Below are 15,672 nucleotides of genomic sequence, written 5' to 3'. Positions count from 1 at the left end.
TATGCCACTGTTTTGTGTTAAATTTAAAATCGCCATCTTTTCAAAAGGCACGACCCTTGACGGACAGTATTGCCAGAAACTGAGAGTACTGTTTATTGCCAACTCTTCTTGCCATGTAAAATTTGAATCGTTGTGCACAGTCTTTGATCTTTCATGCCACAGTTGCGAAGATGTGTGGATGAAAGACTTTTAGCACTTGTTGCTGCTTAAAGGCGTATCGGTGAACTGGATAATTGTGCTACCTGTCCGAAATTTTCAGTGAAGACTTTGATTTGCGGTGCTGCTTTCTTGAGCATCGATTTATTTTCGTGTATGTGTTGAAAATGCGCAGCTTGGCTGGTGGTATGCAGTACGGGTAGCACATCATTCACTGCTAGAGATTATTTGGCAGTTTCCTTTCCTCTGTGGAAAAGAAAAAGAAGAAGCTTTCAAGCAAATGTAATCAGTGACAAAAGAAAAATGAAAAGCTGAGGCCTGTCTTTGTGAACAAACAAAACTTTATTTCATGACTTGACAATGCTGCTTCCTTGAGCAGGAGAGATGTGTACACGTCCATGTGAATCACTGCCGGAAACGCGAAAATCTGAGAGAGAATTCATTCGTACAAGTGCAGTCGCAGTCTGCCATACTTTGAGCATGAATGTGTTGAGTAGAGTTCTGCGAGTTCCCATTACTCGAGGAGATTTGTACAGAGGAACTCGAATCAGCTTTGCGCAACTAGCTGCCTGCGAAACACCCTTTAAGCTGGCAGACTTCTCAATTGGTGGGCAGAAAGATGTTACCAGCAAAAAGACTCGACCTGGGAAATGCAGCTATACTACAGGCACATAGACCTAGATATAGTGGATTTGTAGAGTCCATGAAGACAGTATACAAGTTTGGCTCTTTCGAAAGACTTCGGTAATTCCAGTTCTGTTTGATCGCGCCACTACAAGGCTGACGTGCAATTATCACAGTGGTAACGCTTTTTTGGTATTCCCCCAATCACATCACTACGGACATTGTGTTGTGCAAAATTTGAAAATTCCTCAACAATCTTCATTTTCCTTTTGACTCAAAAACTTTTTGTCGGCTGGTATCGAGTAGAGCAAGTTACCAAAGGTTGGTTCTTTAATGTCTTCAAAGTTTATATTGTGTCTTCTTAGCCCCTTAGGGATCAGCCATTACAAGCTTCTGAGTAGCAACATTGAGGACGTATTGGGCTTTCCATTGAGAAACTTATGCAACAAAGCAGGCGTTCAAATACCATAAGTTATGAAAGAAATGAACAGAAGAATAGGAATGTGTACGCACAAGTTCTGCAACTTTTTTCTTACACGTCGAACACTTTTTATTCCGTGTAACTGTAATGAGCATTTTTTAGGGTTCTAACGATACCATTACTGTGCTTCCAAGAACATCTTTTTTTGTCTACTTGGGTTGACATCATTTGTTATGGACTGTTCATAACGATTCGTTTCACACATCCGGCGCAGTGTCAGTTCTTTGAATTCAACGGCAACGGTCCTGCGAGTGTTTCGAAGTGATTATTGCTAATGAATACATGCTTGGTACCCAGGTGACGTTTTTCATAGCTGACATAGAAGAAAAATGTACATTTGGACATTTTGGACATGTGGTGGTGAATGATATTAGTGAGATGACGGGGCTGTTATTTCTATGTGAAGCTTTCGCCACTCCATAGCACCTGGCTGTGGCTGTGATGTGTGTGGCAATGAAACAACTTAGACATTAAAAAATGATAAGTAGGTGCATGCAAGTACATCTGTTAACTGAAAACGACACCAAATTACGTCACAAGCGGTGAAATGGTTGCCCTCTTTACGGGGTCGTCTATTGATGATCGCTTGAACTGTACAGTTTGGGAAGGATTACGTTCTCGTACAAAACACAATCTCGAACCAACTTTTCAGGAGACGGGGCATTTTCTATGGCTTATCTGGCACCACACGACATACAAACTTGAAAGAAAGTAATTTTGTTTTAGTTTCGAAACCACAGCCAGTCTAGAGTGTGGGTTTGGTCCATCCTGGAAAGTCTAAGGACCTGTCATTTGTCTTTTGTCTGTCCATGGCACTTCTCAGAAACGAACACCTTTCTTAGCACACTGATTTATGTGCGACTAATGTAGGGGGCTGTTTTTTGGCTCCGCCCACATGCATTGCGATGGAATTTCTACAAGGGTCAATAAGGTCAACCTAACATGTTGGACAGAGTTGACGGGTTGCGAGAAACAGTACGTTGAGCTAGTAGACTGGTCTGTTGTCGCTCATTTGGAAGCAGTGGCTTTGGAGGCATGCATTCTGTAGCTGAATCATACGCATTGGTGATCCATAGACTGCACAAATCACCAAAGGTCAGGCAATAGCTCAGTACAAACAGTGCATTGTTTTGAGACATCAACACAGGAGATTGCTTGTGACCTAGTAAATAAACACACAGAAAAAGCAAACAATATTTCTGCAAAACTATCCTCAGGGATGTAGAAAAAGCAAGGCATTACAATCACGTTGATTGAGGCCTGTTGTTTACACAATCGCTTTCACGCATCAACCTCACTCAGATCTTGCAGTGCACACACTGCTGGGCTGTTTGCCGTCGAAGCTTGCACTTGTAATGTCTGCGTTCGAGAGAAATGTGAGCTTCTGCATTCCACGTTACCATCTCGTCTGGGCCTGTGAACTTTCCGTCGCACATCGGTTCTTCTTGTCTCGCCAACGGAGAGCTGTTTTGGGAGATTGTTGTGGACATCGAGACTCAGAGGCAGCCCTTGGAGCAGCCAAAGAACTCCTTCTGGAACTGGACGGTGGAGTTGAGCACCTCCATCCACTCGATGTCGACGTTGTGGAACAGGCCGTTGGGGAAGGGAGGCAGCTTGCAGCTGTCCAGCACAAAGAAGTTGATCTTGTGGCGCTGGAAGCCCTTCAGAGCATCGCTCAGCACCTGCGAAAGGGGGGGAATAGGTGGGAAGAAGGAAGAGATTAGAGACGGGTGCAAAAGTTCGCAGATGTGTGGGGCTTCTCCTATTCATACACAGTGCTCTTCAATAGGTATACAGTCGATCCCAAATATATCAAACTCCAAGGGGATCACAAAATAGTTGGATATATTGAAAATTCAATATATAAAATATTTTCTTTTGCATAGGATTTCCAAGGGGCTGTTTAGGCTGTTTGATGTATGCAATAATTTGATATATCCAGGTTCGATACATCCGGGATCGACTGTACACCAGTTATGGAACTTTGCTTCAGAATTCAGGCCGTACAGGCAAATCTGCTTGTAATAGCTGAGGGACAAAAGTATTAGCACAGCACGATTGTCACTTCCAATATACTGTATTTGCACGATTCTAACGCACCCCTGATTGCAATACAGAGGAGAATTCAACACCTGGAAATCACAACAATAACTTGTCGCCAATTCTACTGTGCACACGAAATAGTGCCATCAACAGATGCCTCAAAATTGTACGAACAATTTAAGGGGAGACGTGGGTCTTGAAATGAACTTTTTTATTAATTGGTCTGCGATAATGAAAATCACTGTGCATATGTGTTTTGTGTTCCTCATTTCAAATATGTAATTAGTTTTCAAGTGGTATAATTATTTTTTGAGTTATAAAGAAAACACTGGAGCCTAATTAAGTAATTTCTTACGGGCCTTTAAGGAACTTTTTATTCAATTTTTAAAAAAATAAATGGTATGGGTGTGTAGCTTAAGACCTGCCATGCATGCTGAAGCTATTTATATTCCTGTAAAGATAGTTTATTGGATAGAATTAATCTAATTATGCCAAGTGCAGTTTTCTGAAAACTTAATGACCTCTAATTATAACCTCTAATTATAACCTCTAATTATGACCTCTAATTTGAGGCAAAATGAGCCAATTAAAATAGCTTCAGCATGCAGTTCATTTTATCCCGAATTCAACGGTATAACACTTGTAGAAATCCTTTGAAAAAAACTACCTCAAAACCCCTGTAAGGCTAGGCACACATGCAAAAAAAGGGAAGCTGAGAAAATCGCAGTTTTACTACAAGTGACAGTTTTATCTATTGAGCATATGAAAAAAAGAAAGGTTCTAGAATGTAGCTCGCTTTTCGCTCAACACGAGTATACCAAGTTTGCTGAAATCAGTTGGTGGGAAAATTATGAAATCCTCTGTCTACAGATGGCACCTGGCAGAAAAACTGAACAAAAGCAAAGCCAGAACATTGCTTCAATTTTTATGCTGTTGGCATCGTGCCGTCTCTCTTTGGCGACTAGGGCTGAGGTGCCGAGCGTGGACCACAGTTGTAAACGCTATTTTGTTATGTTACTGCTTCATTTGTAGCAATCAAATCGGATTTGCAGCGAAGGGGCTGGTAACGGAATGCCCGCCACTGTTCTGTAACGTGCATGCGCTTGGCTAGGTGGGATAACCACGTTTTCGGTTTAATCTACTCGTATATCACGTTACCAACGCACATTGTGCACAGTGCGAACATTTATAATTCTCAAATCGCTCATCTATATGGTAACCTGCCGACGAGGAAGCGCGCGCCGGTGTGCGGGCCGAACCGCCGCAGCATCGTTGATAACAGAATGAACACACTTCCCTTGCGACGTCGGCATGCGGCATCCTCCACTTTATCATTTCTTTTCTTTCTATTTGCTGCTGATCGAAAGATAGACGCACCTTAGTGCCCCCGCAGGCGTAATCATATCGCTACGCTATCGTCTCGGCAGCCCGCGCGGGCGCTAAGCCTACCTCCGTCTCGGCGCCGTTCTCGCGATAAGTCGTCGTCACAGGAGCAGAAAATCGTATTTCAGGCGCTTTTAATAATGCCTGTTCTTCCTTTCGGTTATCGATAGACATATTTACTTTATTTTTACGCCATGCGGGGCTTTTGCCGGTCCTCGCATAGACGAATACATGAGCCGTTGCCCTGTGATGAGAGTGCCGAGCAGACGACCCACAGCGCCCAGCCAATGAGGTTGCGCCCTGCGGTCACGTGCAGTCAGTAACCAATTAGGCGGCGCGATCCGTCTCTTTTCTACCCCGGTTTTACTCGCAACCAGGGGACGAAACGGAGTGGTTCTGGCGGGGAATTGAAAACGAAAAGACGCGTTTTCGAATGAGACCAAGATGGACGCCGTGGCGCGTGTAGAACCCGAGAGGCGAGTCGTCGAAAGAATGCTATTTTCGCGTCGAATCTTGGCCGATTTTAGCGGGCGTCGGTGCTATAAATTGATATTATGGCTCAAATACGTACTCCTGGGTCTGGATATTTTGCTAACCGGTAGAAAAATAGCTCTACTTTCCGAAAATGGCGATTTCTAAAAATCGATTTTTTGGCCAAATTTCGGGATTCCAAGACCCGCGTCTCCCCTTAATTGAACATCAGTAGGCATGCGCTGTGGCCTGCTAAAGTCCTTCTGTGAAGCTTTGCACTTGAAAATGGGATCCCTTTGTTTTCCCCAATCGCAAACACATGGCTCCGGGGAGCCTTATGCATGGAATGGTGCTTCAGTTTCCGCCGAGATTATTACTGTGTGTTTAAACGAAATGTTCGTCATTCGTTGGCTCAGTTCATTTTGGTTTTGAGGTGGCAGTTTTGGTTCAGTTTTTGGGTCTTGCATCCGATTGCAACGCGCGGGTATTTTTGAACGCCTATTTTTACAAAAGAAGGTGTGCGTTAGAATTGGGAAAATACGGTAGGTACAAGCTCAGCACTTCCGGTGCAATGGGAAACGGTAAAAGGGGCGTGAAGACAAAATACTGCGTTGTTTAATTTGGAGGAACCTGGCTTTGGTAGCTCACTCAACCCCATTCCAGCCATGAGAGACATTTCGATGAAACAAACATGTATTGTCGTGATGGGAGAGAAGTTGCATGCAATGTGGTGGATACCGCCAGCTTCAGACTGCTTCATCCACCTTCGCAACAGGGTGCCCAAGACGTTATTGCAGCGTACCTGCTGGTTCCGAATGTTCTTGCACGTGGCGACCGTCTCGACGTCGCCGGGGATCTTGCTGGGTATCTCGAGGCACTGGCACGGGTGGATGTCCTCCCGGCGCGGACAGGCCGAGTCCTCGCGGACGTCGGAACGATCCTCAGTCGGGGCTCCGTACACCGCCGGTGGCACGGTTGCCCGGGGGCTAGTTGGCCGAGATCGCCGAGTTGTTGTCGTTGTAGTGGGTGCCGCTGTGGTCGTCGTAGTGGTGGTGGTGGTTGTTGTGGACGTAGTGCTCGGGAATTTTCTTTCAGGCTTGCTGGTCACGCGCTGTGGCGGGGCCGCGTTGGAAATGCTGCACAGCATGGCGGGAAGAACGGTTAAAGGACAGGCGTTGCAAGTGCTGTGCTACGATTAGTTCAGCGTCTCAATGTCCGGGCTAGTGAATGCTTGCCAACCGCATTGCTCGGTTTACACACAATCTCCAACACTTTCTGTAAACAGGCAAGGAATGCCATTTTATGAGCACGAGTGAAGCACACAGGAGAAGGCAAAGGACTCAATTGAGGAGTGAACTGAGACAGTCTAAAGACAAGGAATGCTCTTGGAAAACTCAAAATAAAAGTGGCCCAGAAGTCTGTGGGAGGGGCCTTCGTCCTGTTGAGGATACTAACAGGCTGAAAGTGATGGATGGTCTCTTTACTATCCTCATCATCAGCCTCCTTTTTGTTCCTCCTGCTGTATGAAGGCTTCTCCACAGTTCCTCCACCTAGTCCTTCATATGGCAGTCAACTAGTGCTATGGTCAGTTAAGTATGTCAGCTCTTCTAAACAGGCCCTGAATAAAATGACGAGTGCTCCAACTTTACTGCTGTGTGGGCCTAAGTTAAAAGGAAAAACAGCGTCTTATATTGAATTTGAGTGTACTACTGCTATGGGGTGCTGCTGAGCACGAGGTCGCGCATTCAATTCTCGGCCGCGGCAGCCGCTCTTCTGATAGAGGTGAAAAGCAAAAACGCCCGTTTAGGCGCACGTTAAAGATCCCCAGGTGGTCCAAATTAATCCTGAGCCCTCCACTACAGCACGTTAAACCCTACAATCAATGAATCAATCAATTACTGCTATGGGATATCGGAACTGAAATGTCCTCGTTCTAAGACAAAGGAATGATAAATCACTGTTAAACGCAGCAAAAACCAGATGAAGTTTGAAGTTAAATCACTGTGCTCAATGATGATTTGACATGGAGTAACAACTAGCTCGTATCCATGCATTCTTAAGGGAAGAAATGGAGTTGTGCGTCATCAGTCGCCCATCAACTGACCTCGGTTGTGGGGGAGCGGGCGTCTCGAGCGACGTCGACGTCTCGTCCTCCGTGGACACGGGCTCCTCATCCCTGCCGCTGTCATCTTCCTCGTCAAACTCCTCCGCCGTCAGCTCTGTGGTCGTAGCCAGGGGAAGCTCCCGGTCAGCAACAACCACCGTCGCATGTCGTGCTCCTGCCTGGGGTGGATTTTGCACCTCGTACGAGGTGACATGGTGGATGGTGGATCTGGCCACGGTGGACTGGGTGCCCACCAAAAGAAGAACGGCCAGGAGGAGGAAGAGGGGGAGGTGGCGGGACGGTGCCATGGTGGACGCGAACCTTTATGGGTGGGCTGGAATGCGCTGGATGCCTGGGTGGGAGAGGAACAAGAAGCAGGAGGAGGAATTCCAGGTTAGTTTCTCGTAAAAAGGAATCAGTACTGTTAATGCAAAAGTTGGCCAAAAACCCGGCATCTATGGCACACTAAGTTTTGCCGACGGATGGTACACAAAATGTGGTCAACTGCTCGGAGGGTACAAAATGGATCAATGAATGCTTGGAATGACACCACATTTTTTGGTGAAGCTCGTACAAATGAAACAACTAATTCAATTGATTCATTTGATTGCAGGGTTTAATGCGCCGTTGGAATGCAGGCAATGAGGTGCGCCGCGGTGGAGGGCTCCGGATGAATTTTGAACACCTGGGGATCTTTAACGTGTGCCGAAATCTTGTACACACAGGCGTTCTTGGTTTTCGCCTTCACCAGAAAAGCGGCCGCCGTGGATGGGAAACCAACAAATTTAGTTGAAAATAAAATTAAGCGAATTTTGCACATTGTCAGATTTAAACAAGGGACCTCTGGACCACCACATTTCAATCAATCCAGCTGAGTAAAGGCGAACCTCTTAAATGGGTTGTGACCTCTGACTTGGATTTGTGTGTTTAATTCGTATACTTCACGGAAAAAATAAAATAAATGCAAGAGAACCCAGGCAACTATACATTGTCAGCACAGGAACCATGCCACTTGTGCTACTTTAACTCGGACATCTGTAATCCAGGATCTAGATGCTGTAGGCACTGTCACATTTTATTTGCGAATGTTGAGAGAAAATTCTGTGCGTTCTTGGCTTTTCACCAGTACTCAATAAAGGTGCTCAAAAGGTGTGACAACAAGCACTTAGTTCGGCCAGCTGTAACGTACTTTGGCATGCGACGCAATTTGTTCACAAATTACATAAGCACGGAAATGCTTGCTGGCCATTTGAAATTAGTGTATTGCAGCACGAGATATATCGGCACGTCTTCTAGGATGCACACCCAATTATGTCATGCTGCCCTTGTCATGTTTTTTTTTTCCAATGGGAAAGTTTTTTTATACTCCTGTCACACAGCAAATGTAATTTCATTCAAAGTGGATGACATTAGCTGTTAATGACATTCGGTTTGGCTGAGTGGGTCTACTCGGCGAAACAAACGTCATTTGATAGTGGTGACGATTAGCGAGCTCGCAAAAACACAAAATTACATCTCAAGTGCATCTCGAATGTTGTCGCACATTTTTTTTTTTTTTTTGAAACAAAGGATTATTTTTTAAAAATAAAGCTAAGAAAATCACCAGTTTCGGTAACATCAGTAGACATCACAAGCCGAGACAAATCCGCAAAAAAATCCCTATTAGGGTAGCCTATTGGGAATGAGAATTTTTTTTGTTAGTGCTTGTTTGTCTTTTTATTTGAAAAACAACACAAAGGGGAAAATATAAGTTTGCTAACAGCTTTTAGAAACAGTTTTCTTTGGCCTATTACTGAACTTTCTTGTCTAGTGACACGCCACTGCTGTCGAGGCTACTCATTTGGCTGCTGAATGAGCTCCTAAACCTCAGTTAGCCGCTGAATGTCAGTCACCGCAAATGTCCTTCAGTAATGTCGTGTAGCGCCAAGCTAATGACATTTATAGCGAATGACATTGGCTCTAAATGTCATTAGATCTGCCGTATGACAGGGGTATTAGTGGGGCTCGAGGCTTCCTGTCAAAAAAACTAATGCGTTTCCCCATCCGACTGACAAGCTCTCTGGACACGTGGCACGTGCGGTAAACCTGGCTTCCATTGGGTCAAAATGGCTACGTGAAAAATCGCGAAAAAGGAACAATTCTAGACGAGACAATATACGCATCGATCGCAAAGGAGTAGTACAATAGTATATAGTATTTATATCGTAGATGCCTCTACTTAACCCGCAAAAAATTGTCGCATGGGTTCGTTCATTACTTGCAATTTGGGCTTTGAAGGCTTCTCTCTACTTTCGTTAGAAAGGCATGGCAAAGATTTTCCTGCTTTTGTGTGATAAAATAGTGAGAATTAGTTGCCGTATGTCTGGTGGGCAGGCAGGTAAAGTGGGAATACCTTTTTTCAGTACCGTTAACACTTGCCAGTGCATTACATAGGGGGGAATTTGATCACGCAATAAATACAACATGACAAGAAAGACCAAAACTATGCCGATAAATGAAAAAGGACAAATGGAAACACGTAAAAGCGTGCAAAAATAATGGTAATATCAACTACCCTCTGCCGACACGACAACGATAAGGGAACGCGAAGCTTTCGCAAGATCTGTGTGCTCCTGATACAAACACCTGTTTCTTATTTACTGCACTGCGATTGCGCTGTAGTGCTTTCGCGATACGGTTATTCCATGGCTCTCCCTAGCGTTCAACCATCATCATCGTTAGACGGAGAGGTATTTTCTGTCCTACTTTGCATGTCCATGCACCCCCCCCGCTCCCCCCCCCCCTCCAAATTCAAACTGCTTCGACCATACTTGAATGGTGCAACCGGATGGACATCAACTTCATATCACGAGGGACGTGGGTTCGATTCCGACCGCAGGAAGTGTTTAAATTCTTTTTTCACTTCAATCACGATCATCATCATCAGAGAAAGTTGGCTTTCTTGCGGTGCATTTTAGGTGGACTGCAGGCGACATCGGTGAGAGTATGAAAGCTCCGCTTTAAAAAGGCAACAACAAGAAACTGAACACAGTACGGGCACATTTGGAGTGCACAAGAATGAGCTCGAAAAGAAAATAATTATGGAGCACTTTCCACTTGGACGGGACTAACGAAACTTCGATAAAGGAGGGATCTGATTCAGATAGCCGGAAGTTGGGTTTAGTCATTTATTGATAGGACGAGGGGAGAGTTGTCGTGGGCATGCGAAAACTGGAGGTATGTTGTGCATGATGAGGTCTTATCGAGGTGTGATACGCTGTAAAAATGTGTTCCAAGGAAAACTGAATTATAGACTGAATACAAAAAAAACGAGGCAAAATAATTTTATACATGATAAAATTCAGCAGATCAAGGGAAACTATATCGGGAACCCTAGTTAAGTAGAATCACGTGAGATGTGGATTTCAAATAATTTATGCATGTTCTAGGGAAGATCGAATCGGAAGTTAGCATAAGCATCAAGTCTAATTGTGCCTAAGAATAGGCTGTGTTAAAAAAAAATCATTTTTTTAAAGCTTCAGTAGTAATGTATTCTGTGCAAGCTTGCCATATCAGCAGGTATCGTAGTAGATCGGTCAGTAAAATACCCGCCTATTTGGATTTGGTAACACTTTCAGAAACAGTACTATCTATTGTGCAACAGTTGAAGGGGGGGTCTCAAAAGAAGGAAAAATGCCAGGTATGAAGTTTCTGTATTTATTTGCGTTTACCATATATTGCACTGCTCAATTAGCTCAATTAAGTCGTCCTGAAGATTATCCACGTCGTCTGGATTAGTTACCTCGATAGAAAACGCAATCATCAGCAAAAAGGCTTATAGTGGTAGTGTTAGTTGTCTCAATAAAAAAAAAAAAACAGAGGGCCCAAGACTGAACCTTGCGTGACGCCGCATTTGTCACGCAAGGCGTTGACTAGTGTAACTAGATAAGGTTACTTATCTAGTGACACTAGCGTTGACATCTTGCCTGGAATGTTGCGAACGGCCCTCTTTCGCGGACATAGCGCATTTCCCCTCCGCGCGCAATCTGGCGTCCGTGCCCCTCGACCACTGCCATCGGCACTTCCCGGCCGAGCGCAGCGCTCCGCCCACTACCTGAAACAGGTAACTCGAATGAGTTTCGAGGACACCGCGATGTGTCGATGTAGCTGGCTGTAGCCAGGCTCAAGCTGTCGTGTAGAGTATACACGACGAGACGGCTGGCGTGTTTTTAGAAAGCAGCCGCAAGTCGGGAACGAAGCTCTGGCCGTCGCTAATGTTCGCCGCTTATTTTCCTCCGTACTCGAAGCAGGAATCGGTGGGTGGACCCGCTTGAGAGTGTGCTTGCTGATTCCTGCGGCAGGACTAACCGAACTGCGATAGCCTTGTGTAAAAAAGAACACGCCTACTGGCAGCTGGTGTGAACCTCAGGAATATTTTTTTGTCGTTCGGTACTCAGGTGGTGTGAATTATTCCGTGCACCGCCGCTGCTATAAGTTCCAGTTCGTTTTACATCATCGGCGCGCAAATTTCCCAATTGGGGCTTTGCATTATAACGTCAAAAGTAGCGAAAGTGCGTTACCGGACATCGTGAAAAGTCTGACAACGATAAGGTGACGCGCAAAGAACGCAGCTGTCAGCTCTCTGAAAGAAGCGACCCGTCGGAGGCTGAAAACTGCGTTTCTAGTCAACTCAGCCCATGCTATATATAAATCGTGCGCACGAACTTACGTTGACGAAAGGGCGAAGTTTCCGCCGTAATCCGATTCGCGTCGTCTCTTGCAGCAGACGCGTCGTCGATGTGCGGCCGTTCGCGACTTCGATGCCCGTTTTTCCAATGCCCCGCTCGGAACGCGCGCACGTGTGAGGCGTTTCCTGTACCGCGATCGCTGCCCAGCGGTTGCTGCGTGCAATAATTGCGTGATAGATAACGCGCCGTGACGTAGAGGGCAGGTGAGGTGACGCAGCAACGACGCGCCGCTTCGTGCGGCGCTACCAGGGGACGAGATAAATAGAGCTATTGTCTGTGCTCGGCTAATAAATGCCAGAACACCGATTGCACCCACATTGCCTTCTGTCAGAAAATTCCTGTTTTTACTTTTTTTTTTTTCGGCAAGCTTGATAGAAATAGCCTTGAAGATGCTTTTCCGCTGTTGGGTGAACGCCTGATAATTTGGTGATGCCAATGAACAGACTCGAACCAGAGCCGTGGGATTTTCTAAGGGGACATTATGGTTGTGACGTCGATTGTTGGTTGGGCTCTCAAGTTATTAGGCTCGGGCCTGAGCCTTTTTCGTATTATGTGGTTAAAATATTGTTTTTAGCGCGTTTTTTTTTTTCGTTTGCTCTCACAAAAATCACGCCACGTTACGTTTAATTGAAAGAACAGTGCAAGTGTAAATTACGTGCTCATGTTTTGCCTTAAATGTGCTTAATGTTTTCTCATTGCTCAATAATGCTGCAAATTTGAAGTATGGCACCAGATTTAGTAGAATAGAAAGATTTAGCCTATGTAAACGTCCTCTTCAGCAATTCCTTTACCTTTTGGCCGGGAGGTTATCTCGACGGACGTACGGACTGACAGACACAGAATTTTTTTGCGCTCAAATACCAAGAAATACTGTAATCTTTAAAAACCAAAGGCGACCCTACAGACTTGGGCCATGTTCCACATGACAGGATAAAATGCTCAGAGAGAGAGAGAGAGAGAGAGAGAGAGAGAGAGAGAGAGAGGACGGGATGGACAGAAAGAAACACCACCAGTGTGCTGTGTGGTGTCTTCTCTCTGTTTCGCCTTTTTTAAAGCGAAGCTCTTTACCTGTTCTGTCTAAATAGTTCTGTCGCAACCGTTGGTGTCAACAGAAAACTCCCGCGAACAAATAACAGAAGGTACCGGCACCGCCAGGAATTGAACCTGGAACGAATAGAGAAACCCGTTGTCGTACTGATTGAGCTATGAGCCCACGCCGAGACGGGGGCGACAGACGGTGCACTCACCAGCACATCTGCGGGTTGACCCTCCGCATTTTCGCGGAAAGCCATGTGATAGCGTCACGCGACCTCTCGCGCCTCTGTGCGTGCCCGCGTACGGCACGTGTAGCGGCCGTGTGTGCGCCTTGCGCATGCGCTAGGAGTTCGTAAAAATTAAAGGAAGGTCACACCAACGCGTCGCATCTCCCTTCTCCGTCTCTGCCGCCGATCTCGTCGCCTTCGTCGGCAGCGGCAGAGACGGAGGAGAAGTGAGATCGTCTAACACCAGGTTTAAGCTATTTTTAATTTTATTAAAAAAGAGTTTCCACTAATGTGCTTACCCAAAACAACTCAACCAACCACCGTCCATGGATCATGCATTGATTTAACCTTAGCGAAGAATATCTCTGAAGTAACCACCTAAGAGACCTCCCACGGCCACTACCACTACTTCTAGTATCTACCCTAGAGGAACTGTTGGTGGAAAAAGAGAGCCTCCTCCGCGCCACGCCTGCTTTACTTCCACCGCGTGGAACTGACCTCCCCAGTGGGCTCGCTCGCTGGGAGTAGGTAATGCTGCGGAGGCTTCGAGTTGGGGTGGCGTTATCCCCAGCAGTTACTCACGCTTGGCCTGCCCGATACCACGCCCCGTTTGCGGACACCTGCCCCTTCTGTGTGACTCCTGCGCCAGAAGCTGACGTTGAACACCTGTTGTGGACTTGTTCAGGCATTAGAAACGCCAGAATTCAACACCTCCGAGGCACAGGCCTCCATCCTGGGAGACCCCCCGATCTTAAGCGTTGGATATGGGGACCCCGGTACCGGTCTCTTCTTGGCTTTCTGCGTGGAACTGGTGCAATGATTTACCTTTAAACCTCCCTGTTATGCCGTAGGGCAATCTATCGCAATTAAAAAAAAACTTGTCTCTGACTTCACTCTTTGTAGAGCTACGTGTGTGAATGCAAGTGTCGTTTGCAGCTTCGTTTTCCAACCACCTTCACAGGGTGGTTTGGCGCGCATTTCTTTTATCCGCCCCATTCTGTGTGTGTGTGTGTGTGTGTGTGTGTGTGTGTGTGTGTGTGTGTGTGTGTGTGTGTGTGTGTGTGTGCGCGCGCGCGCGCGCGCGCGCGTGCGTGCGTGCGTGCGTGCGTGCGTGCGTGCGTGCGCTATGTTTGTGGTCTATGGCTTCACTGCGCGGTAAGGAAAACGGGACACTGTGCACTGGAAGCATTTTTATAACCCCCAGTTATTTTATTGTGTTCGCATCACCTATTTTCGAACGAAACTCAGAATTATGACGCGCTATACGCGAAACGCGAGTTTGACGCCTTCCTTTCGCGCGTTATGAATGCGCGGCTGATTCACAGCGGTAGGCGTTCTGGAAGCACTTGACGAGGTTCGCGCTGACGTAAGCGCCTGTTGTCTGCTCTACATGCCGCCCGCGAGCGCCTTCCGCGTAATCAGTAGAATCGGAACAACCGAAGGTCAGTATAATGGAAAGATCGGGAAAGTACCGAGTCGCTTTTAATCTCGCGGCAGGATCGTCGTCGAGGGACGTCATGTATTGTTTCAGTCGTCGCCCTCTCGTCGTGTGCGCAATCTTCGCGCAGTGCCAAGTTTTGCGTAAGCAGTCACGTATGGGTTAACGTACGCGTTCAAATTACGTTTTCATATCTCGGCATGTTTTGGACTGTGCTGCGCATGCGCGGGTGAATGACCCTGTCGATGGCGCCTAAGAAAGCGGGGCTACAGCACGGCCCACTGATAAAATTAGTGCTCCCGGAAACGACTAAGTTAAAACGGTGGTTCTCGTAGAGTTTGTTACGATATACACTAGAGAGGAACCTGGCGCAATACTCGGTGACAACTTAAGAACGGCACCGGAAGTTGCCGCTGTGCCTTATCACCGTAGCCGGATGTTTCTCCGCGCGGCGCAAGTAGGGCGTTACTGGAAATATTTCGAACATGGCGTGAGCCGTTCCCGTGATTTTTTGGACTTAATATGCTTATAAACGACTCCAGTGACGACAAACAAACTCGTGAGGCAAGGCAGACGATATCACGCATTCATAGCAAACCCCTTTCAAAACGCGCGCGCACTGACGTCACGGGTCCGGCGCTTTGGCGGAGTGATACACTACATGAGGTGGTGCCGTTCTTGAGTTGTAGCCGAGTATAGCGTCTGTGCGGCTCACATTCAAGCCCGTCTGTGTCGTCATGGGCCGCCATCCAACCATACGCTCGCCTTAGTTTCATCATTGGCTTGTATTGAAAAGGTTTAGTGGCCGTAAATTTATGTACAGTGCCACAAAAAACGCAAAAGAAGAGTGTGTAATCGTATGAATGTAAAATAAAACACGCTGTTTTAAAGCTAAGGAAATTGATACGAAAGCGTCATCCTTTTACTGAGAGTCTGCCGGAACGGTGCCTACAATTCTGTAACCCAAGCTGGTAACTCAATAA

General features: G+C 46.3%; 2 protein-coding genes across 3 annotated transcripts in view; one reads left to right on the top strand and one right to left on the bottom strand.

Moving 5' to 3' along the window:
- The window catches only part of LOC144141155 (PIH1 domain-containing protein 1-like), a 77,859-nt gene that overhangs the window by 17,032 nt on the left and 45,155 nt on the right, over nt 1-15,672 (top strand). The window lies entirely within an intron of this gene.
- Nucleotides 480-15,672, bottom strand: part of LOC144141157 (uncharacterized) — a 34,769-nt gene continuing 19,576 nt past the window's right edge. The window contains exons 1-4 of one of the 2 annotated variants that reach the window (XM_077672703.1): nt 11,971-12,199; nt 7,263-7,614; nt 5,961-6,294; nt 480-2,943 (exon numbers count right to left, since the gene is read on the bottom strand). In XM_077672703.1, the coding sequence (XP_077528829.1) occupies nt 2,758-2,943; nt 5,961-6,294; nt 7,263-7,570 (828 nt within the window). In that variant the 5' untranslated portion in view covers nt 7,571-7,614; nt 11,971-12,199 and the 3' untranslated portion in view covers nt 480-2,757. Of the gene's footprint in view, nt 2,944-5,960; nt 6,295-7,262; nt 7,615-11,970; nt 12,200-15,672 lie in introns of those variants that run through there. The other variant, XM_077672704.1, reaches the window with a different exon arrangement.

The sequence above is a fragment of the Haemaphysalis longicornis genome, unplaced genomic scaffold, assembly GCF_048455015.1.
Source record: "Haemaphysalis longicornis isolate Haplotype H1 unplaced genomic scaffold, Haemaphysalis longicornis Haplotype H1 scaffold_6, whole genome shotgun sequence".
NCBI classification, from domain to species: Eukaryota; Metazoa; Arthropoda; class Arachnida; order Ixodida; family Ixodidae; genus Haemaphysalis; species Haemaphysalis longicornis.
The sequence above is the reverse complement of the archived record's forward strand: the minus strand, read 5'-3'. Positions and strand labels throughout refer to the sequence as shown.